Here is a 24,602-nt window from a genome sequence, read left to right on the forward strand (position 1 = left end):
GAAATTCTAAAAAAAAAAAATCTCATTAGGGTCATATTTGGAATTACAGCAAGTCTAGAAATTAATTTGTAAATAATTGACATTCTTTTAATATTGTATCTTTCCATCCAGGAAAATGACATGTTTTTTCTTTATTTATACAAGGTCTTTTATTACTTCTCTTAATAAACATTCATGGTCTCCTTCATAATAAGCCCTGATAATATTCCTATTAAGATTATTTAGGTCTTTTCTTTTGTTCTTTTATGACCAGAATATTTCCAATGATATTTTCTATAATTTCTAGCTGATTATTTCTGGTTTATAGTAAAGGTATTTATTTTGGTTTATGTATTTTATATTCTAACATTTTATTGATTTCTCTTAATGTTCCATTGGTTTATCATTTGATTCTCCTGGCTTATGTATTTAGATAATATCATCTGCAGATAATGATTTTGCTTTATCTATTATTTCTTAGTAAGACTTCTAGAACAATCCAGTTAATTGTGAAAGAATGCTGTCCTTATTTTAATTCTAACTTTAATGGAAATTCCTGTATTATTTTTACCATTACTGAAAAGTTGAATAAGCTTTGCTTTAAAAAAAAAATCATGTTAAGAAATCTTGGTAGTTCTCTTTCACTGAATTTCTAAAATCAGCAATAAATGTTGAATTTTATCCATTTTGAAAGTCTCTATTCAGCTGATTACATAGTTTCCAATATAGTTCATATATATTCCTATAGCAAACTTGCCATGACCATGGGTTTTTAAATATACTCCTTGTTTCCAAGTTTTAAAAAATAGATGTAAATCATTTTTAAGTGAGATTTGTTGGCTTGTAGTTTTATTTTTTGTTTCGTTCTCAGAGTTCAACATTAGCATTTTATTAACTTTATAAAATTAGTGAGGAAACTTTTCTTTTTTTTCCCCCTTTCATATTATGGAAGTGTTTAAGTAGTGTATGAGATGTCTGTGTCAGAGTTTGATATCATTCGCTTATAAGTTTGTCTAGGCATAGAGTTTCTTTGGAAGTTGATTCTTTGAAAACTTTTCAGTATCTTTCAGGGTTATTGATACATTTAGGTTTTCTTCTTAAGTCAGTTTGAGTAATTTATATTTTCCCATTTCATTGAAACTTTCAAATGTATTAACATACTGTTGTACATTATATTCTTAAAATATTTTGAATCCCATATGTATTTCATTTCTCCTGTTTTTGGAGATTTACCAAAGGTTCTGTCTATTTAGTAGATTAATTCTCTTTTTCAAAGAACAACCTCTTGGATTTATTTGCAAATTCTACTATTTTTCCATTTCCTGTGAAGATTACTTTATAATCAACAGTAGCTATTCTAGATCCTTCTGGCTTTATCGAGCCTAGGCTCGCCTTCTTTAATGCAGTAACTATCTTCCTGAACAGGTGCATGTTGTTGTCATTTTATAAATGCAACTATATATGCTTTCTGTTGATTTGCATTTCATTTTACAAGCACTTTATTTTCATTTCTTTAATCTTCAGTCATCAGTAGTTAATGTTTCTCTGAATAAAGCGTGTGACACCAGGGACCCCTGATATTTAAATAAATACAGGGCAAATTATTATTTCTTTGAATTGCTACATCCAGTTTCTTTGTTTTTATGTAGTGGGTGTTCTTAAAGTAGGATAAACTACTTTATAGTCGAGCATGTTCGCCTGCTACCTTTTGTTTCCTCCTATACATACCTGTTACCACATCACCAATTTATAGATTAATTCACTTACACTGTTCATGCAACGCACTAACTTCTCGTGGGGGTTGGCTTCGTTAATCAGAGGTAATTTTTCCTGTTTGCTTTTGTCACTAGAGGAATTTGGTTGCAGGATGGCCCATAACTTGGGGGGGGCGGGGCAGTTCAGGATAGGGACACAAAAGCCACTGGTCCTGTCCTGGAGTAAGGGACCTCGCCTTGGGAACCAGGTGAGCTGGCTCACTGTAGATGAGGCCCCCAAGGGCCCTTCAGTTTTCACATCTTTTGCGAAAGTCATCAAGTTCATGGCCCCTGCAGGAGCCGAGGACTGGATGGCCTGTGTTGATGGCCAGCACTAGTAGTGGGTGTTGTGGCGCAGCTAAGGCTCCGAGTGTTCTGTGTGGTGGTGCTTTGCGTTATATTTGATCCTTGTTTTCCTTGTTACTTGTGGCCAGGGTCTTAGGAAGCAGGAAGTTGCTGCCTTCCTACCAGGATCCCAAGTCTCCTGCCTGCTCCTTTCTTAGATTTGCGCTGGCGTTTTTCTCCGATGTTGACACTGGTCCTTAAAGGAGGGGAGTGTTGGCTTCCAGAGATTCTCCTTTCTTAATGCTTTCAATAAACTTCTCACAGTGACTTGGGCCAGGGCCTGGGCTGGAGGGCATTCGAAGGCAACTCTAGCTCCTCGCTCTACCTGCTCGCACAGCCTGCACTCCATGTGCAAAGAATGTGCACAGAGCTTATGGCTTCCTCTTTGCCGGCCCGTTTTTGTCTCAGTCTGGGGCTTCTCCTACCTCACCCAGGAGCCCTCAGAACTCCCATACAGGTGGCACACCTGGTGATCTGCCTGGGCAGACCCCAGAATTCCTTAGGTGAGTAGCAGATGAGCAGCCCTGTTAGGGAGATTTGAAGGCCATTTATGTCCTTTATCACCTTGCATCCTGTTTACATACATGGTTTCCTTTTGCTTGAGTGATTTCCAAATCACTGTTTCATTCCTTGAATAGGAACTGGGAGAGAGGAGGAACCCCTACACCTCAAGAAAGTCATGGAACAACCAGCTCTTTATCATCCCTCTTCTCTAGGATATTTTATAGGAATATTTGAGAGTTGCTTACCACTAAATTCTCTTGTCTTTAGAAGCCCATCTTTTCTGCTCCTTTCCCATTCTCTTCATTTATTATTGTAGTCTGCTATACAACACTGGCTTCCTAGAGAAATAAAGAATCTGTAGGAGCTGATTAGAATTTCTCAAATGCATAGAAGCAGCAGGGGACATTAAGCTGTGGTTGGATCACTACTCCCTGGCAGTGGCTCCTATCAGAGGAGGGCTTGTGCACATGTTATGATCCCCTCTTACTGATTATTGCCCTCTGATCGCCCCTACACCACCCTGGTATTGATTTCCTGTCAAAGTGTTAAGGGTAAAAGGGGCAGGTTAGTTGGAGCTTTTAAGTAAATAGTTTACTTCCACAGCCCGTTGGCAGCGATTAAAATGCGGATCCTCTCGCTCAGGAGGCAGAATGGCGTTTTGATATTTCCTGTCATTGGGTGGTGGTTGGAGACAGAGGAATCAACAGCTGGCTTAGTAATGAGGGCTCATCAGCAGAGATGGGTTTGTTTCCATGCTCTCAGACAGGTTTATGCAGCACTGAACTTTGGGAAAGTGGAACCAAGGGCAGCAACAAGCCCGTGTGGTGGGAAGAAAATTGCTCAGGCCAGGAAGGCTTCTCTCCATTTGCAGCATCCTCTGGCCTGAGTGCATGTGAGTTATGATGAAAACTCGTCTTGCCCAAAGGGTGAGAATATGGGATGCCCACCCAGAAGGTATAATCAGAGAAGATACGATGGTGCTTGCTCTTCAGGGAAAGACCTCATGATACAGGTCTCAGCTTCCGTTCTCCTACATCAGACATGTTCTGTAGCAAAGCATTTCGGCTAACTGAAGACAGTCTGAAGACAGGGATTTCCAAAGGTGTCATGAATGGATTTAAGATGTAGCTTGGCAGGTATCTCACATAGCATTTGTTTGTGTCAAGAAACCAGACAAGGGTGATTTGTAGAAGTTCTCTAAAACATGAGGGAGACTTTTTGGTCCAGAGCTATGTATCTTTTACTGTATCTATTAGCCATGGGGCTAATGAGTGCTTGAAATGTGGCCACTTCAAATCAAGATGTGCCGTAAAGAAAACATGTACTTTGAAGAAAACAGAAAAAAAGGATGTAAAATAACTCATTCATAATTAATATTGATTCTGTTTTGAAATAATGTTTGGATTTATTGAGATAAAATATACTAAAATTAATTAAATTTTTTTTTTTCTTTTTAAAATGTGGCTACTAGAGACTTTAAAATTATATATGTGTGTGAGATAGTATTTCAGTTGGACAGTGACGGGCAGGGTTCTTCACAATTCTCCTATCTGCTAGGAGTCCTTTTACCCACTAGAGGGAGATGTGCTCCAGCTTCAGGAAGTCTGGGGCTTAGCGCGCAAGCGTCGCCGCTTCTGAATGTTCTCTTAAAAAAAAGAATGAAAAAACGAACTCGAGTTTCTGCTTTGTTTCAAATCTGTGTAATTCCGGTGTTCCTGGTGGTTCCTCTGTGTGTGTATGAAAGTGAAGCCAAACCCAAAGAGGCAAGAAGGAGAGAGATTTCCCACCCAGATTTTGTTAATGAATTACGAGCTTCCTGTTACTCGTCTTTGCTGGACTGCAGTAGCTTGCTGTTTGTCTGCGGGCTGTTCCTTTGGACTCGAGTCTGTGCACGATACAGGGCGCACGCACACACACAGACACACACACACAATGTAATGTGTGTGTAATGTGTGTGCAGCTGTCCAGGACCCTGCTGCCGTCACACACATGCATCGCAGTGGACCACGTGGCGTGCAGTGTGAATGTGTGGTGGAGTTGTGCCATGCGGTCCCCTGGGCCGGTGCTCAATGCCCCTCCCTTTTCTATCATTCTCTGGTCAGTGTTGCTTTTGGTCTCTGAGGCTGGGCGGCTGTTTGCGTCTTGTGTGTGTGAATCTGCTCCTTGATCTTACTCTAGACCAGCATCTTTTCATGGTTAAGTTTTAGTAACACACACTGTCCTGGTTTTCCTCTGACCTTTCTGGGCAGCTCCCCTTTGGTCTTCTGTGGGTTTTGTATGTTTGTTGGTCGAGTAAGGACCTGTTTTCCCTTTTCTCGTCTGTACACTCTGTGCCTTTTTGGGTGATGGCAGCCATTCTGGAGGCGTCATCACTATCTTACACTGAGGACTGCTAAGTCTTTGTTTCTGAGTGAGGGCACACTTGTGCTCTATGCACACCCGTCCAGCTGCCCACAGTATATCACAAAGACACCCCAAACTCGACCTCCATAGCTTCCTTGCTTACTGTATCGTGGCACTCATCAGCACTGTTGTAACTTCTTACATTTTGTTTGTCTCTCTTACCTAGTGCACAGTAAGCCCCAGAAGAGCAAAAGACATGCCAGCCTCATCCCGTTTCATTCCTAGTAGCTCACACAGTGCCTGGTTATTGTGTACTCTCAAGAAGTATTCGAATGAAGATCTCGTTGCATCTTTTGTTTTAAACCAATTGTATTATTTATTTATAAACGTACTTATTACCACTCTATGATTCCATTTTGTAATCTCGTTAGCATTATGTCATCGCGCAGCTGTGATCTCTATCACTGTGTGGCATGATCTGTTTATAAAAATTTTTACCACCTGTACAAGTGGGGGCATTTGCGCTAAGCCCTTCTAATGGTCCTTGTGCTGGAAGCTTCCTCTCTTGACACTTCTCCTTTTGTGAGCCTTATTACAAGTGGAAGGGGACATTTCCATCAGCCACACCATGTATTTCCAAGAACTTAGGTCACAGAAAACGGGAGAGGAAGGTCAAGGAGTGTGACCTGTTTCCATGCTTAAAGCTCAGTCCACAGGTGGCTTTTCTAGGACATGTTCCAATTTCTGTTAGTGCCTCTGCTGTTAAATTAACCCAGTTTTATTTAGATTTGTGACTAATGGACACTGTTTTTCTTCTCAGAACATGAAGAGCAACTTGACCGAGAATTTGACCTGGGGACTGGCATTTTATTTGGAGGATTAAAGAAGGTATAAAATGGATAAATGATAAACTTTCTCAATTTTCAAACCTGGTTTCAATTTTTTGCATCACTTTTGTATTGGTATTGACCCAGGTACAGTATTTAGCAGGCATTGGGAATAAAGTACCTTTCCTGTTGCAAAAGTCATGGAAGTGCCATGTTGAGTCAGGTGTTCTTCATGGTCTTTATCTTCTTGTCCCTTGTCCTCCTCTCAAGACACCAGAAATCTGATCATGTAACCTTATCAGTTAATACACATTTCACTTTTGTAAAGTTCAGGAAGTTTCTTCCCAGCCTAGCCATATCTGTTAGAATCAAACGTGGCCTCAGACACTCCCTATACCAACTGCTGACAGCTGTAGGAACTAAGTGCCCTGGCTGTCCACACTGCCGCAGAGCATGCTGGGAATCTCCTACCCCTTTCCTCCCTGGTCCTGTGGTAGCAGTTGGCTGGCTCATTTATCTTTGGCTGCTGCTCCTTGTGACTGCTTAGGTAGCAGGCAGGGTGGCTGCTGCTCTGTCACATACCCCGTGCCCTTCTAGATGAGACAGCACTTCTGTTCATTAGAGTATGTCGCGGGTAGGTACCAAATCCTCCTCTTCTAGATGCGAAATGCTAGACTCTTGTTTTCCTCTCAGTGGAACCCCTTGAAGCTGGGGTTCTCCTCATTCTTCCCCTTTTAGTTTTCCAGGACCCCCATTTCAGTAATGACTCGAATTGCAGGAGTCGAGGCTCCAGCTCTTGGTTGAGGGTTCAGGTCAAGGCTACTAGTAGCTGTGTATCTCTTTTTCTAAGCATTTTGATATATTTAAAAAATGATATCAAAACATTGCCATTTCTCATTTTTCTTCTAAGGGTGTAGTATGCCAGATATATTGTAAGTTCTATCAACTTCTGTGGGCCGGCTAGGGACATAAAATAATGCTTCCATTATAAGTTCTAAACACCCGACTTACAAATAAACTTTTGGAAGACAATTTGTTTGCAAATTGGGCGCTGCCTGTACTGATCATTTTTCCTCTTTGAGAGTTGCAGATCTTGCTTAGAATTGGAGCAAATTTACTTCAATTTCCATTTTGATTTTCTAGGGTAACCTGCCCTTCTTTCCAGCTCTGGCTCTGTCTGTGTTAGACATCAGGCCCATGTTTGTCTGGGGCCAGAGAGAGTTCCTGGCTTTTGTTCCCCTACTCACCAGATAGCTCCATGAAACTTGGGATATAAATCAAATCTTTATTCATGGAATTATTTGTGCTTTTTATTTAAATGTGCTCTTTTTAGGATAATTAGTAAGACTGGTAAGGTAGGTGGCATTGTGCCTACTGCAGAAATGAGGAAATTTAGGAAGCTTTATGTCACGATGGGATTTGAGATGTAATAGGAGATAGCCCTTGTGAGTGTCTGGATCTGCTTTTTAGAAATATACTATTATTGCATCTCTTGCAACGGAAAAAAATGGTGATTTTTTCCCCCTCTTCTAGAGTCACAATTATTTGCCAGGGGCAAAAATTGACTGACACTTTTAGCTGAAGGGAAGCAATTGTGAGGCAACATGAGAAGCTGAACAGAAGGTCAGGCCCTAACAAGTTTTGGAGCTACCCCAGATTTCATTGCCAAGGGCAGGCTCAGCCCTGCTGTGCGTGGCTACTTCTAGACAAAGGGGCTTAGTCTTTGCTGACTTTCCAGCTCCAACACTCCATCAAGTACAGATGCTTGGCCCCCTGCCAAGGCTCTAGGGTCCTGGGGAGTTGACTTTTTCTAAGCATTCTCCACAACAGGCCCCCCGCCCCAACATAGGGCCCGGGTCAGGGGGTGTCAGTGTTCAGGCCATCTTGCCTGGAAAATGCGCAAGGTGCAGATACATACCGTTGGAATTCCAAAGGCTTGGTCTTCTGCCATCCTGAAAAATCTACACGTGACCGTCTGCTTATCTATGTAATGCTATTGAGCACCTCTTGTTGTCCTCATCTTTCTATAGCTCATTATCTTTGTATATAATGGGGGTAGTTTTGAATCCTAGAATTTAGAGGGAAAATGATGAGTCCTGGGGGATGGTTTACAAATGAAGGAAATGGATATTGTGTCCTTGGTGGAGATCATAAGACAGACCCAAGGGCCATGCATAGCACTAGGGTGTTCACTGATGTCTGCTAAAAGTCTTATTTCGATTAAAACAGGGGCCCGATAGGTTCTGGACACTCGTCGCTGAGTATTTCTTTTCTTGCAGGTCATGGGAGGTGGCAAGCAAACACTGCCACCAAATTGGCCCAAATTCTAATCAAAAAGATAAGTGGCACAAGTGACATGGCGAGCTTTAGAAAGAAGCTGTTATGTCCTCTGAGCACTGTATCACTTGAATGTTAGGCTACGGCAGGGTTGCTAACCTCGGCGACGCTGGCGTTTGAGACCAGAGAACTCTGTCGTGGGGGGCTGGCCTGCGTGCTGTGTTTGGCAGAATCCCTGGACTCTACCTAGTAGGTGCCAGTAGCACCCGCCGCCCCAAATCACGACAGCCGCGAGTGTTTCCAGGCATTGCCACATGCCCCCTCTTTGAGACCAACTGGTCTACAACCATGTTGGGGGATTTTGCCACCCCCACTGTTTCTCGTCTTCGTTCATCCTGCTTCCCCCTCTGGGTTGCGCCTCACCCCTGCCCCATGTTCCTTCCTCACGCTTCACATCTGAGCCCAGGTGTGCCCCGCCACAGAAGCATCGCCTGGGCCTCTTGGTCGGGTTTCGTGCTCGTAGTTCCTGACACTTCCCTGCCTCTCTGTTTATTTCCTTCCACAAATACAGCTTTTAATGAGCGTGTGTCTGTGCCCTAGTCCGTATTGAGTGCTAGGGGCACAACAGTGAACCTGACGGACAGGTTTCCTGTCCAAGTGTCTGTAAGTGGGGACAAGCTGGCAGGAGGCAAATGAACAAAATAACAGAACAGGTCGAGTTATCTGATATGAAGGAGATAAACAGGGCGATATGATAGTGATGCTTTGGATCATATTCGTACCCTCCGATGATAAATATATTTGTACAGTTTTATTTCGTGTTATCCATCCTCCACTAGGCTGTGAGGCATACAGGGTAGGGCTGGGGTTTAGTCATCCCTGTATCGTCAGTACCTGGAACAGAATAGGTGAGTGTTTTGTGGAATTTAACAGTAGGAAAGAGCGAATAACACTGTGCAGGTTGCAAACACTGGAGTAAAGTGCATCCATCCTGAGTACGTCTAGATAGACATGGAGGTAAATCTAAGTGGGACAGTGTTTATAGTCAGAGTTGGGAGAGACCACTGTGGGTACAAGCCATCACAAACTGCTTCACCTGAGCCCCACAGAGGAGATGCTGTTCCAGGGGACTCAGTGTGATTAGAAGGTAGGACACGTAATGGGGAGATGGTGACTCAAGGTGAAGAAGCTTCATTTAGGACAGTGAGGGGAGCTGGGCCTGACCACAGTCTTCCAATTTTTGATGTTAGAGTTTAGAGGATTGTCGCTCAAACAAGTAATGCCTTTGGGCCTTGTAATTTCTTTGGCATAAAGCTGATTGTACTTGCCGACACTCCAGTTGTGGCGGGGGAGCTCGTGTAGGTGCAGCTATCAAGGACAGCTCAGATGCCATATGCTGTGACATTTGCATCCTGTTTCGCAATGTCTGCTCTTCCAGGCTTGGAATTGCCGCCCCCTGCAGGCTCGTGGCCTGCTGGAGAAGTTGTGTGCTGGGGGCCTGTGTGCGGCCACGGATGGATCCAGCCCAGTGCTTCCCCAGTTCTGGCCATTTATCTGCCGTGGTGTTCAGCCTTTCTCTTTTTTTCTTGCTAGTCTTCTTGCTAGTGGCCCCAAGAAGATAAAGGCAACTTTTCAGTGCCCACCTTCCTTGCTCGATGTGGTAAACCTGTTTTCAGACAGGGTCTGAATCAAACTGACGCAAATGAAGCTCTATGTCTGGTTGTATTGCCATGAAATTTTTTCCTTTTATTTTTATTTCTTTTTCAAGGTAGTTGTCCTCATGGAAAGAGCATAGGTTTGGAGTTGGATGGACTTGAGTTGAAAACACAATTTGGCTGCATTTTGGAAAATCATTTACCTCCTCCGAGCCTTAATTTTATTTTCTGGAATATGGGACTGGGAGATCACGTGGAAAGAGAGGATGCGTATAAAACGTCCAGTGAGCTTGGCACAGAAGGGATGCCTGGTACGCGGTGTCGCGATTATTGTTGTTTTCTTCCTTCCGTGGCTGATGACTTCCTTGTTTTGGAGTTAAGGTTCGCTGGTTCCCTCTCTCTGGCACGGAGATAATGTTCTAAAGAGAACCATTTCAATACAGAAGGGGATTGCTACTGAAAGGCACTCTCAGAAGTCTACTGTATTATGAAGAGTTTTATATATAATCAAGTCCTCATTTGTTTACCGAGGGCCCCTCTGCCTGTGGCAAGTTTCTGAAATTGGGGCATCCTTGTAAATAAGAAGTTCTTCCAGAAGGAGAATCAGAGAGGACTTTCCAGTGCCTGCCAGAAGGGTGAGGAAGAAAGCACAAGATCGGAGAAAGGGAGCTCGATCACTGACATCTTTGAATGGCAAGAGAGAAGAGACACTTTTCTAAAGTAAAGACAGTTTTCAGCTATTCAGATTTTGCCCATAAAGATTTTAAAGTTTAGCGGATATGTAGACTCCTCTGTATTTCAATACTTTTAAAGGACAATAAGCTCTGTTTTGATTTACTTAGCAACTGTTCCTTGAGCTCTAGCGTAAGACGCTTCCAGGCGGTGTGCTGGGTGGTGGAATGGTGTGGCATTTCAGGCTCAGTCTCTGTCCTCACTGGGCTCTGAACTTGGGAAGAAGGTGATGATGAGATGGGTAAGTGATGCAGCCGTAGGTAAGGTAAGTGGGTGTGTGGAAACAGAAGGTGCATTGGGATTGGGAGACGGTGGGGAAAGGCAGGTGGAGGGGGTAACACGCATCGGGACCTGGATTTGAGAAGGGGAGTCATTCAGCTTGGCTGGGAGGTTGAGTGAGAGGCGGGGATGGCACAGAGGCCAGATCACAAAGGCCGTTGGGTACCATACGTGGAGTCTGAACTTTATTCAGAAGACAGTGGACAGTTACTGAAGGGCTTCAGGCCATTGCCATTTCTTCTGTGGACTCTTTCGGGAGCCCTGTGATTTCCCTGCCCTGCTCGCTCTCCCCACCTCAACATTTATGCATCCCTGGAGTCAGTGTTGCTCAAAACCCATTAGTGATGCCCATTTCTTATGGTATAAGGTCCAGACTCCATAGCTGACGTTCAGCCCCATTCGTCCACTGGCCCGACTGTTTCAGCAGCCTCAGCTCCTTGTAGTCACGCTGTGCTGCTAAGTGACAGGATAGTCTACCACTCCCTGAAGATGCCTTGACATTTCCTACGTGCGACACTTCCACAGGCTGGTGCACACTTCCCTCTGCTCAAGGAAGAGCTCACACGGACCCTCCTCTGACCCTTCTCCCCGCTCCTCCCCGTGTCGGTGTGCGCTCATTTGACACTTCCACAGGCTGGTGCACAAGGAAGAGCTCACACGGACCCTCCTCTGACCCCTCTCCCCGCTCCTCCCCGTGTCGGTGTGCGCTCATTTCTCCCTTCCGTGAGCTCCATTCCCAGGACTCTTCCCCGAGCCTGCGCTGGATAGCAGCTGCCTGTTCTAGATGTAAGAGGGTCTTCCATCTCTGCCTCTCCCCGCCTGACACATAGTAGGCATTCAGTAGTGTTTGCTGGTTCGTGAACGTGCCTACCCGGTGGGAGACTCATCGTGAAGGAACGTTGGTCCTTAGGCGACGTTGGCTTTGTTTCACGTGTGTAAACTCTGGCAAGTTTGGAGACTTTAGGCCTGAGCTCGTCTCATTAAGCTGCAGTCTCCCAAAGATGACTCCAGTGTTCCTTTTACATCTCTGCCTCCTTCCACCTGTTGAGAACAGATTAATAAGCAGTTCGGCTGTGTGCTTCTTCATGAACAGAACACTGGCTGTTGTGCAGCTCTGCTCCTTCACACAGGAGCTGCTCAGCAGAGGCAGACTTGTGCCCTGTGCCAGCCCCTGCAGGCAAGAAGGATGTGAGCACACAGACTAGTGATGGCAGAGGGGGTTTACCGGCACATGCTCTGCTCCATCCCATTTGTTAACGCGAAGAACTTCTGCTCCTTACCTGTCAGTACACTCTCATCTCATCCTTTCCGGATTTCTTCCTTGATGCAGTTAGGCGGGAAAATGTGAGCTGGCAGCGATTTCTGGGGGAGGATGGGTTGCCTTATGTGCAAATAAGATCTGCAATGCAAATGGACAGACCTTACACTTGCTTACTAATTCTTAGCCACCAAGTCCCCTGCTCTGCCCTCCTCTCTTTTATGTCTACTAGTTCATGGAAAATATTATTAAAGGTCCTTGAAGGAGCCAGGGAAAGATAAGGTAAAGTTTGAACCAAGGGTTCAGCTCTGCCATCTAAGATCAAGTATGTGTGTGCTTGTATGTATGGGTGGAGCGGGGAGAGAAGGAGAGAAGAGAAAGAAAAGGAGATTGAGAGAGAGATGTTCACCGTGACTACTCACATCAGTGGTGATATAGGTCTGGAATGGTGAGAAATTTCTTAGCCACAAACGAGTCAGTTTATAAGAACCTGCTTACCAACTGCCTTGTGGGCCAGGCTGCGAAAGTTGCTGGTGGTTAATGATGTAAGAAGCATGATTTCTCTCCTCTGGAAGCTTACACTCCATTCGAGAATGCCAGGCTGACATGCAGCTTTAATAGGGATACTGCTCAAAGTGTCAGACAAAGGGCCGAGGCCTCAATCAAGCTGAACAGATACCAGCTGTATGCAGCCAGGACAACGGGCCCTGTTTGTGTGTCCTGCCTGAAGATGGACCTCGTTACATTTAACGAGGCGTTTCCCTATGCACAGGTGCCCCTGCTTGGTACACCCAAAAATCGCCAGGGGAGTTTCTAACCTTGGCAGGACTGGGGAAGGCTTCCTGGAGGAGGTGGGTTGGAGCTGAGCCTCGAACAGAAGGGCCATGTTTTGAGCTGACCCAAGCCTGTTGTTCGACAAAAATTGCATTCTTCAGTTTTACTCTTGGTAGGCCCTGGCAGTTGGAGGTGGGTAGGAGTTAAATGTCCCCCCATTCCACCACCTCGCTGCCGAGATTAGTTCTGAATTTTGCCACGTGTGCACACATTTATCAGTAGGCAGGCACATGGACCTGTCCCTGGAAGCTCGAAGCCTCTTTTCTCTGCCCTTAGGTGGGCATCCAGTGATCATCTTGCGGAAGGGGCCCATGAGGCCGGGGCAGGCCTGCTGTGGGCCGGAGCGGACACCCGGCCAGTCTGTTCAGGGGACAGAATCTTAGGGAGTGAAGGGATGCAGATCCAAAGGAACGCTAGACCCAGGGCAAAGCTCCCTCTGGGTGCTGCTCGGGGCACCCTCTCATCCTGACAAGGGTATTGGGGCCTGAGAAAATTCCTCACTTGGCACATATGTTGAATACCACTCCTTTCATTTGTAAATTTTCTTTCTTTTTTAAAAAATTAAATTTGTTGATGTTAATAACATTATATAAATTTCAAATGTCCAACTTTATATACATCTGTATACTCCAGTGTGTACCACCCAAAGTCTAGTCTCCTTCTGTTACCATATATTTGACCCCCTTTACTCTCTTCGTCCCCCACTCCACTGTTTATTTCTAACATTCCTTATACTAATAAATTCTCAGATGCAGCTTCAGATACCAGTAATGAAATCATTTGACTTGTAGCCATGTCCAGGGCTGGATTTCTGGGTAGGACCCTTCAAATGCTAACTCATTGTTTCTGGACTGCGGATTCCGCATTTAGGCACTTTTAATGCTAACAACCATCCCTTGGAGGTAGATGAGTGAATTTATACAACATCCCCTCTGTAAGTGATCTAACGGGTAGGACAGAGAGGAGGGAGCAGATTATTCCAGCCTCAGTGGGTTGACAGTGGCTTGGCGCTGAAACGTGGGGAGAGACGTGGGGACCTGGGGTGGAGGGGAAACACTGCCTGCCTCCCTTAGGGTCCCTAAAAGTGGTGGCTGTCAACCTTCTTTAAAAGGTTGTTACCTTTTGAAATCATGACATGACAGTTGATAAATCTCTGTTAAAAAGTAATTAGAAGCAGCTGCAGGGTAAGAGTGAGCTCATGGGCCCTGTGGGAGATGTGAGGGGTGTTGTCTGTGTGGGGAACTGACGGAAAGAAGCCTCGTTCAGGATAATAGGAGCTGCGGGGAAGTTTGAAGCAGGTGAGCGTTACTTATCCATCATAGTCGCCCCCCAGGTTTCATGAAAGCGAATCTCAGACCAAATTCTATCCTACATGTGGGCATTTATTAGGAAAGTGGTAGGAACCAGTTCATACCCATCTGTCCTGGGGGCTCTTTGTCCGTTTAGGAACTCGTGCCACTACCTTGAATGGAAGGTCCCTTCCAGGGATGTGACATATCCAGAAGGGGGATTCTGAGCTCTCTATTTGGCATCAGACAACCAGAAATTCTCTAGTGCCGGAGCAGAATACAAGACCTCTTTCGGGTCAAGCCTTAGGGTCATCACCAAAGGTCATCACCCAAAGTAGGTGTTTTAAACATTTCTGGACTCTTGACCCCTGATCAGGCAGGGGAGGGAAGGGAGGGTTGTCTCAAGGTATTTCGGTCATTATTTCTAACATGAACCTCATTAACTAGAAGTCACAGACTTTTGCAGTGACAGATCATTTGATGTCTTCTTGATTTGCAGAACAGTTCAAGCAGGAAACTAAGAAAATCATGGCTTGCAAATACCTAACTTAATTTAAACTGCCTGGGCTAGCTTTGTTTGAAATAACTGATGTCTTTTTTTATAACCATAAGATTAGCCTTGCCAAAGCAAGGCTCCAAAAATTGAGTAAAAACTCAGAATTATTCCTCTCCACGGAAATCTTTAGTAAAAGGCGAAAGATTTATACGATTTGAAGAGAAATCAGAGTATGCTCCCAAGTCTCCAAACTCCCTCCTCCAGTAACTGCAACTCCTAGTTTACTGATGGTGGCATTTTACCCCCAAGGGCTACTTCCTGCCTAAAGTTTGTACAAGGAATTCAGTTAAGCAAGCTTCTCATAGTTAGAAATGTGGAGCTGAAAGAAATTCTTTTAAAATGGAAAGGATTGTACTTTGTGCAGAGAGTAGTATGGGTATGCAAATAAAAGTCTGAGTCATCAACCTAGAGAGTCTGCAAATACTATTCACAGTGTGCCTGGGGAGCCACCACTAGGGGGCTCAACAGAGGTCCGGCTGGCTGCGCTCTGAACCTCATCCGGCCAGGTTCAACCACAGAAACTGATTTTATCCTTTTTGTGTACTGGGATTCTGAGTATGGTTCCTTTCATTTCCTTTCCCCCAACACAGTTAAGATATAGAACCACAAGGAGTTCCCTCTGGCTGCCCCTGTTTAGTCACACCCACCCTCCTCACCCCATCCTTAACTCATGGAAGCTGCTGTTGTGTTTTCCATCTCATAATTTTATTTTGAGAGTGTTATTTAAATGGGATCATACAATATACAACCTTTTGAGACTGGTTCCTTGCCCCCCATCCCCCACAACCCCGGAGATCCATCCAAGTTGTGTGTACCAGTAGTTCATTTCTTTTCATTGAGTTACTAGTCCATGGTATGGATGGACCACAGTTTAACCATTCAACCGCCCGTTCACTCGTTAAAGGGTGTTTCACTTATTTCCAATTTTTGGCTATTACGAATAAAGCTGATAGGAGTATTTGTGAACAGGTTTTTGTGTGTACGTGTTTTAACTTCTCAAGGATAAATCCCCAGGAGTCTGATTGCTGGATTGTATTATGTGTTTAGTTATATAAAAAGACTGCCAAACTGTTTTCCAGAATGGCTCTACTGTTTTATATTCCCACCAGCAATTTTGAGATATTCAGTTTCTCTACATACTTGCTAGCATCTGGAATTATCACCATTTTTAATTTTAGCTGTTCTGATAGGCGTGCAATGATATCTCATCATGGTTTTAATTTGCATCTCCATAATAGTTAATGATGTCGAACCTCTTTTCATGTGCTTATCTGTCATCTGGGTATCTTCTTTGGTGAACTTCGGTTCATGTCTTTGCCTATTTTGTAGTTGGATTATTTGTAGGTTATTGTTGTATTTAGAGAGTTTTTTTACATAGTCTAGATACTAGCCCTTTATCAGATAGGTGGTTTGAAAATATTTTTTCTTACTCAGTAGCTTGATTTTTCATCTTCTTAGTAGAGTCTTTCGCAGAAGCCTAATTTATTGTTTTGTTTTGTTTTGTTTTTCTCTTACAGATTGTGCTTTTGGTGTCATGTTTAAGAACTCTTGTTGTATGCCCAAAGATGTTTTTTTTTCCCAAAAGTTTCATAGTTTTGCATTTGACATTCAAACCCGTGATCTATTTTGAGTTAATTTTTATTCTAGTTTAGGTAAAGGTTTCTTTATTTAATTTTACTTTATTTCATTTTATCTTTTTGCTTATGGATGGCTACTTGCTACAGCACCATTTGTTGAAAAGACTATTCTTCCCCCATTGAATTGTTTTTGCAACTTTGTTAAAAATCAATTGGCCAGACTTATGGGGCTCTGTTTTGGGGTTCTCGTTGCTTTCTTTTAATTGATGTGTGTATAGCCTGTCTTTTTCCATCCTTTTCCTCTCAACCTACGGTATTGTTATATTTGACGTGTATTTCTTACAGACAGCATGGAGTTGGATCATTTCTTAAAAATCCGTTCTGCCAGTCTGTCTTTTAATTGGTATATTTAAATTGATTGGGGTTAATTTAGCTTCTTGAATCTGTAAGTTTATGCTTTTTGCCAAATTTGTGAAGTCTTTAGCTGTTATTTCTTTGAATACTTTTTCGGCACCACATTTTTTCTCCTTTCCTTCTAGGATTTCAATGACATGAATGTTAGATCGTTTATAATTATACCACGGGTTTCTGAGGCTCTGTTTGTTTATTCTTTCAGCCCATTTTTTCCCCCCATTTTTCAGATTCTGTTGATCTGTCTTTAGGTTCGATGATTCCTTTCTATGTCATCTATTTCTGCTTTTAAGCCCATCCAGTGAGTCATTTTATTTTCCATTTTTTGTCATTCCTCAACTCCTGAGGTACCTAGCCAGTCTGTCTTCTTTTTTCCATCTTTCAGAGTCTTATTTTTGTTTTATAATTACATCTGGGGTTTTTCGCTATCCTTTGTGGGAGTGTTAGGGAAAAATGTGTTTATTTTATCTTGCCTGGAACCAGAAGTCTCTGTGTTAAAGTATTTTAAAGTTAGTTTCAGACATCACAAAAAAGATGTCAACATCTTAATAACAAGCAAATAAGTTTCTGCACAGAGACGGCCCAGGCGGTGCACTGTGGGGAAACGGATGGTGGAGATGTGCCCGGAAGATGTGGTGAGCTTGGTTCTTGTTCTCATTTGTCTCTATTCCCAGCCGTGGAGGCACCTCAGCTGCCATGATGGCTGACCATCCTAAGGGATGCCCTGGGACACCCGCTGGGTAGCCTACAATTTAACTCAATTTTGACACTGTCTACCTCGAGATAGCATCAGATCCCACAGGTTAAGAGCTCAGTCCTACAAGACTGCACCCCACCCCCTTCACATGCCAGCTGCAAGTCCAGGTTGTTACCTGTGCTTTAGAGTGACTGGTTACAAATTGGAGGTTCCCATAACCTCTTCCTTGGGTTCAGTTAGTTTGCTAGAGTGGCTCACAGAACTCAGGAAAACATTTTATTTACTGTTTACTGGTTAATTATAAAAGGTTTTGATAAAGGATACAAATGATCATCCAGATGGAAGAGATGCATAGAGCAAGGTATATAGGAAGGGCATGGATGCCCCTCCCTGGGCCTGCCATGCTCCCAGCACCTCCTCGTGTTTATCAACCTGGAAGCTCCCTGAAGCCAGTACTTTAGGGATTGTTATGGGGAATGCATCATGAGGCATGTTTCATCATCAACTCCTTTTTAAGCCCTTCTTCCCTGTCGGAAGAATGAGGAGAGGGCTGAAAATACCAAGTTTCTAATTATGGCTTAGTGTTTCTGGTGACCAGCCCCCACCCAGGAGCCATTAAGAGTCTCCTCATTAGAACAAAAGAGGCTGCTACCACCCAGGAAATTCCAAGGGATTTAGGAATTCTGTGTCAGGAACCGGAGTCAAAGACAAGTATTAGAACAGAAGATGCTCTGGTGCTCTTATCACTTAGGAAATTACAAGGCCGTTAGGAGTTCTGTGTCAGGCATGGGAGGCAGAGACCAGTACATATTTTCTATTATTTCACAGGGAGCTCTCTCTTTGAGAGCCTGGGCACGTAGGTAATGGACAAAGGGGACAGACTGAAAAGGTGCGTGGGAGATTTCTTCCACATATTCTGATTGCCCACTCTCCTGGTTTCTTATGTAGTGTGTAAAATTCAAGGAGAAAAATGGTATCCGGGATTGAGAAGCGTTCCCCTATTCTCCCCCTGTTGCCTGGATGGATGGCAAAAATATTATTTTTTTCTTTTTCTCTCTTTTATCATTCTTTTTTAATTGTCCTTCTGCCCTGGGGACCTTCAGCATTTTGGTATTCATCTAAAATTCTAGATTCTAGATTTTATGTATTAACTAGTTTTCTTGAATGTGAGAAGCCTTCTTAGGCTAAAAGCAAATTCTCTGTGTGCGAGGGCCATTGTAGGTGCGACGGCCCCCAAATGGCCGGGAACCATTTTTTCTCATTATTTCTGAGACTTGCTTTGTCTTTTTCATATTCTGGAGAGGTGCCACTAATGGGATGTATGATTTATTAGCATCGTTTGAAGCGGGGAATGTCAGGAGCTTGTGTAATTTGCTGTCTAAGTCATCCAATTCTATTACATTTTTCGGTCACAACCCCTAACTTATCAGCCTTATTAATTATTACAACATGTTACTCCATATAGCTTATATAAAATGTGGTCGGTGTTTTTCTAGTTTGAGGACAGGTGTTTTTCTAGTTTGAGGACAGGGAAAATAATATAGTTGTTGTGCCTTTGCCTTCATACTAGAATTTAGTGTTTTTAAAAATGTGATTCATTCCTTGTTAGCTCTACGGGGAAAGGAAGAAATACAGAACAAACAGCAGGGAGAAGAATCTATACATGTTTCTTATATTTAGATATCTTGTATTCAAGCGTATGCATAAGTCTGGGATAATCTGGAGTGACTTCTAGGAAGTAGAGGTGAAGCCAGAGGATGTTACTGAGTTTAGATTGGCAGTTGGGTTGAAGAGATTCAAATAATTCATCCATATCAGTTAGGATCTCTTGATTTAATTAAGTCCAGAGGTTTTCTCCTCTTCTGCAAAGCACCTCCCTGTCCCCATTGTACCGTGGACCGATTTGCCAGGCTCAGATGAGGACCAGTTAAGAGACCGGGTCAGTACCCGGTAGAGCAGTGCAGTTTGTGCTCGTCCTGTTGGGCACCGCCACGCCGGTGAGCTGCTTTCTTCACCCGTGTGGGATGGTGAAGACATTTAAGCGGGGACTTTGTTATTTACAGAAAAATAAAAAGTTTTGTGAATGAAAATATTTTACCTTTGAGGAAATGTTGGCTGGGGAAAGAACATCATCTCTGGAAATGGTGAGCAGTAAGATAGTTTTGTTCAAATTATTTTAGAAATAGCAAAGCATCTATTGAAAGAAAAAGAAAACTCTTCCAACAATTGCTAAATGAATCTTTAGCCTGAGTTCATCCAGAGAGCTGCGCTGCTTCTGTGCAGAATTCCTACACATATGTCTTCCTTTTTTCTCTCTCCTTTGGAGATCTATAGCCATTAAGGTGAGCTGGCCCCCTGGGTGCAGGTACCTTACAAAAGTTTCCCCGTCCACAGATAACTTTTGCTCAGCGTGACTGGGAATCAGGTATGGCCCCAAGGTAAATAATATGCACATGTGTCTGGTATTCTATTGTATTTCTTTTCATTTTTTTAATTCACATTCTGGATATGAGGCTAAGGAAAACAGTAAATATATTCAGTTCTCCACTGTTTTCTCTGAGGAAAAAAGAGGTATGGTAGTGAAAATTACAGACTGGTGGGTAAGGTAGATTATTTTCTATTTGTCTTTGAAATACATAAATAGGTACACTGGTGAAAGGGTTCTAATGTGAATATGTTCTGCCTTCATTATTCAGTTCTAGAACATTCCTCGGACTGACCTAGCCGGTGTTTTCCTCCATTTAGTTTTCCTCCAGTGAATAGACTTATTTCAGAATAGTGTTCTTCAAAGCAAATTATTTTCATAAAGCTTCTATTATAAAGCTAGAGCTGGGTTGCAATCAGAAGAAAAATTCCTTTTGAAGTGTGTCGATTGAGTTTCTATTAAGACAACAGAATCCTCTCTGATCCTTTTAAGCAGAAAGGAATTTATTGCAGGGGTTTAAAGGAGATTTCAGAATAGTCGAAAGGACAGTAGAGACCGGCACTAAGTGAGCTTCCAGGAGCAATTCCCAGAATCACCCTGCAAAACTGGGGGTGCAGTATAGTTTCCAGCTTGAGAAATAGCAAAAACTGCCACACCAAGGAAGTGGCTGTGTCTCTGGACTGACTGGACTGTGGAGTCTCTGCTGGGGCTGCTGCGGGGCCACCAAAGCGCCTCTGCCACCATGCTTTCAGGAGAGTCGCATTTCGTATTTATTTATGTTGTTTTACCCTTGAAGTCTGTGTGTTCACCAGAAGCTAGGTCATATGCAGACATGCTAGGTGCAGGGAATTCTGGTAAATGTAGTTTTCTGCTTTCCAACCTCTACCGTACGGGAGTGTTGATTGAGTCAACTGGCAATATCTTCCATATAGAGCAGATGTTTTAAGGAGAAGGTTAAAATTGTTGCTTTCCCATGCCATTTTAGATCATGCGGTTTTTCTGAATGCAGAGGTTCCTCTTTTCTTACCTGTGGTTTCATTTCCTTTTTAGTCCATGGTTTCTAGAACCTTTCTCCTTTCCTTTCTTTTGACTGGATTTTGGGGGATCTCAGCTCTCTCAGATTTTACCTATGAATATCTGTAAAATAGAATTGTTGTTTATTTATATATTTGCTCAACAAACATTTACATAGTACTTCATAAGTACCAGGCACTATTCCAGGTGTTTTCTATGTTTTAATTTATTTAAGTCTTATAAATCACCAATAAGTCCTCTATTATAATAGTGCTGTATTTTGTCCATCTCTTTAGAGTGAGTAATTGATATACCAGTGGTAGGCCTTACGCTGGTGAAGGTAGCCTGCAGAGCAGATAATCCACTAGAAATATTCCATGAGTTTATGTTCTCTAGCTATGATTATAAAGGCATTCAAGGACAAGTGCCAGGTTCTCCATTTCTCCAAGTTCTCTACAGGTGCAAGACTGTGCTTACACCAGGTTCTTAAAAATGATGTGATTCATTTCATTTTCTTTATTTAGCAGGCTTTTATTGAGCATGTAGTATATGCCAGATTCTTGAGGGATACAACGCTGAATATATACGCAGTTCCTGTTGGAGAGGAGTAGACAGGCAGCTCAGTGACCTACAGTTAAAGCACAACGTGGTCAGTTGCCAAGAGAGAGGTAACTGTAGCGCCTTGTTGGAGCCCAGATGACAGTGAGCCCAGACTGCCAACGGATGGATTAGGAAAGGCTTCCTGGAGGAGGGTTTGCCTGAGCTGAGACCTGAACGGTGGGTCATCATTATACTGGTATTAGAGGGACAGGTTTTCCCAAGTAGAGGGTGCAAAGTGTGGGAAGTTCCAGCTGTATAAACACAGCACGTTTGGGCGACTGTCAGGGAGGTCAGCATGGCTGTGTCGCGGGACTGGAGGGGTTGGTCAGGGAGGATGATGAGGGGGTGGGCAGGGCCAGGAATAAAGAGCTGCATGAGTGCTGCTGAGAATGTTCGCCTGGAATGCTAATGGGAAAGCGTGAAGAATATTAAATGGGGGAGTGACATGACCAGGTGTGATCTTAAACTATTACTTTGGTGCTATGAAGAGGAGACAGAATGGAAAGAACAAGCCTAAATGTGCAGAGAATTGTCCCCAGGATCGAAGTAAGTCCAGCACAGAAGACAGGGAGGAAAAAGATATACAGTAATTCCAGGTTTTTACTGGATAACAAAGGCTGATTGGTGGGCTACTGCTGAGGCTCTTTCATGGCCTCCATAGAATCTGCTTCCTCTGTAGCTATGGACTTCAGATCTGATAGCAAATTGCTTAAAAGTGCCATATCTGTATAATAAAACAATGCTCCTGACCTACTCTCACCAGGTGATAAGTGGTAGGTCTAGGAGACCTGGGAATCTCTTAGAAGGGGGGTGGGAGGGTAGGCAAACTGTGTCCTGTGGACCCAATCTGGCCCCCTACTTGTTTTTGTAAGTAAAGTTTTATTGGAAAACAGCACAATCATTTGTGTATCGTCTGTGACTGCTTTCAGGCTGCACCATCAGCTGAGTGGTTGCCACAGAGACTGTGGCCCACAAAGCTGAAAATATTTTCCATCTAGCCCTTCTAAAGTGTGCTAACCCTTGTTTCAGTGGGGCTATTTTGATAGCAATAAGCAGGATGGATTTGTAGGGACAAGTTCAATTTTTGATGCATTAACTTTTCTAACTTTAGACTTTGGGCTTCGTGAATCAGTCCCTTTCACTTTCATAATCATGTTTAATTCTAAATGGCAAGCATGTTACAATGTGGATGAACTTCAAAAGCATTATGCTAATAAAGGAAGGCAAGTCACATACTACATGGTTCAATTTATGTGAAATATCCAGAATAGGACAAGCCATAAGACAGACAGCAGATAGGTGGTTTCCAGAGGTGGGGGAGGAGGGAGGAATGGGGGTGACTGATTTGGGGAACAGGGATTCCTTTTAGGGTGATGAAAATGTTTCAGAACTAGATACAGGTGCTGGCTGTACAACTCAGCGAGTGTACCAAATGCCACTGAATTGACTTTAGTATGGTTAATTCTGTGTTACATGAATTTTGCCTTAAAACAACAAACTCCCCAAAATTCAAGCTTTTTCAGAATTTCTGAGATGTGAAGTTTCAGTTCTATTAGATCCTGACAAATAACCTTCTGAAATTTGAATCAAGGTTTCAGGTGCCAGTTAGAGCAGTGATTTACTGAAAGGTAGGCTAGGCCCTGGGAGACTCTGGGTAGGAAAACAGGTGGTAGACTTGCTATAACTCGCTCTAGCTGCAGGATGAATTTCTTGGCTTCCGTTAGGTTGTCTTGATGGGTACCTTAGGGTTTTAGTTGGCGCTTGGTATTTTAACAGTGTTTCAGTCCACTAGCCTGGCCTTATTAGCTATAAGTTTGTATTGTCTTCATCTGCAAAATAGACTTTAAGCCTTTGGCTGCTTAGTTCAATTTTGTCTGAGGAATGCAAGCCAAAGCACAGAAGGAGAGGCCTGGCCACCCCGCTGTGGTAATTTAGCCCAGCTAAGAGGCGGAGTGAGACTGCTGTCATCTGGTAAGCTTTAGAGGTAATGAGAATTCAGGGATACAACAAGGAAGGATTTGCTCATCGGTGAATTGGCAACATCAGATCCTCATTTGTGAGGAATTTTTTTCCCTTAACTTTCTGTGCTTGAACTACTTACTATATGAGTTTGAGAAAGATTTGAGCCTCCAGATATAAGTGCACAGGCTTAAAAAAAGGTCATTTGGCAACATTAGGAAATAATTTAAAATCCAAAACATTAAAAATTATACATTTAGTACACCCACATTCATAGCAACATGATTCGTAACAGCCAAGAGTTAAAACCAAAGCAACTCAAATGTTCATCGAAGAATAGATGAGTGGATAAAGAAGTTATGGTATATCCATGCAATGGAATATTACGCAGCCGTAAAAAGGAAGGAAATTCTGATATATGCTACAACATGCGTGAACCTTGAGGACACTATGCTGAGTGAAATAAGCCAGTCACAAAAAGACAAACAGTGTATGACTCCAGTTATGTGAGGTACCTAGGATACTGAGATCCATAGAGACAGAAAGTAGAATGATGGTTGCCAGGAGCTGGGATGAGGTGGGCGCGGGGAGTCATTGTTTAATGGGTACAGAGTTTCAGTTTTACAAGATGAAAAGAGTTCTCAAGATGGATGGCAGTGATGGCTGCATAACAATGTGAATGTACTTAATGCTGAGTCGTACGCTTAAAGATAGTTAAGATGGTAAATTTTATGTTATATCTGTTTTGTCACATGAAACATAGACTTTGCATCCTGTGGACTTGGGCACTGAAATCAGGCTTTGTCATATATTGGCTTTGAAATCAGGCTTTGTCATGTACATTGGGCATGATGTTTAACCTCTTGAAGGGGTAGTTTTTTTACTATGCTAGAGTCAGAATCGTACCGTATAGTAAGTCCACACACTGTAGTGGTTTGTTCCTATTCTGGGAAAAGAGGGCAGGCTGGATGAGTGGGGAACTTTCTGGAACAGAGCAGGCTGTTCCACACTCAGGTGTAGGTGTGGAACCTGGAGGCCCAGACTGGTCACGTGGTGGTATGAGCAGAGAGATCACCCCCTCTCCTGAATGGTCACACACGATCAGGACTCAGAGTCTACGGTGCAAGTGACCAGCACTCTTAGCATTTTTTTCCTTTAGCCTGGAAAATAACTGCTTTTTTCTACCCTCTGAAAAGAATCTTAGACTTTGTGCTAGGTCAGCTCTTCATTTTACTCACAAGAAGGCTCAGGTCCAGATAGGTACGTGCCTTGTCTAAGTTTACACGC

The 24,602-nt window shown here is 43.2% G+C and overlaps 1 protein-coding gene and 1 non-coding gene across 5 annotated transcripts in view; one reads left to right on the plus strand and one right to left on the minus strand.

Annotated features, from left to right (window-relative positions):
* Nucleotides 1-24,602, plus strand: part of HHAT (hedgehog acyltransferase) — a 219,908-nt gene that overhangs the window by 16,393 nt on the left and 178,913 nt on the right. For 3 of the 4 annotated variants that reach the window (XM_006907692.3, XM_025043956.1, XM_015586121.2), the window contains exon 3: nucleotides 5,746-5,813. The exons of the other annotated variant lie outside the window; for it this stretch is intronic. In XM_006907692.3, coding sequence (XP_006907754.1) covers nucleotides 5,746-5,813 — 68 coding nt within the window. The remainder of the gene's footprint in view (nucleotides 1-5,745; nucleotides 5,814-24,602) is intronic. 4 annotated transcript variants of the gene reach the window in all.
* On the minus strand, nucleotides 14,692-14,806 carry LOC112476528. Its single transcript, XR_003045123.1, has one exon. It is a non-coding gene; the product is annotated as a U5 spliceosomal RNA (small nuclear RNA).

Source organism: Pteropus alecto, unplaced genomic scaffold (assembly GCF_000325575.1).
Source record: "Pteropus alecto unplaced genomic scaffold, ASM32557v1 scaffold101, whole genome shotgun sequence".
NCBI lineage: Eukaryota > Metazoa > Chordata > Mammalia > Chiroptera > Pteropodidae > Pteropus > Pteropus alecto.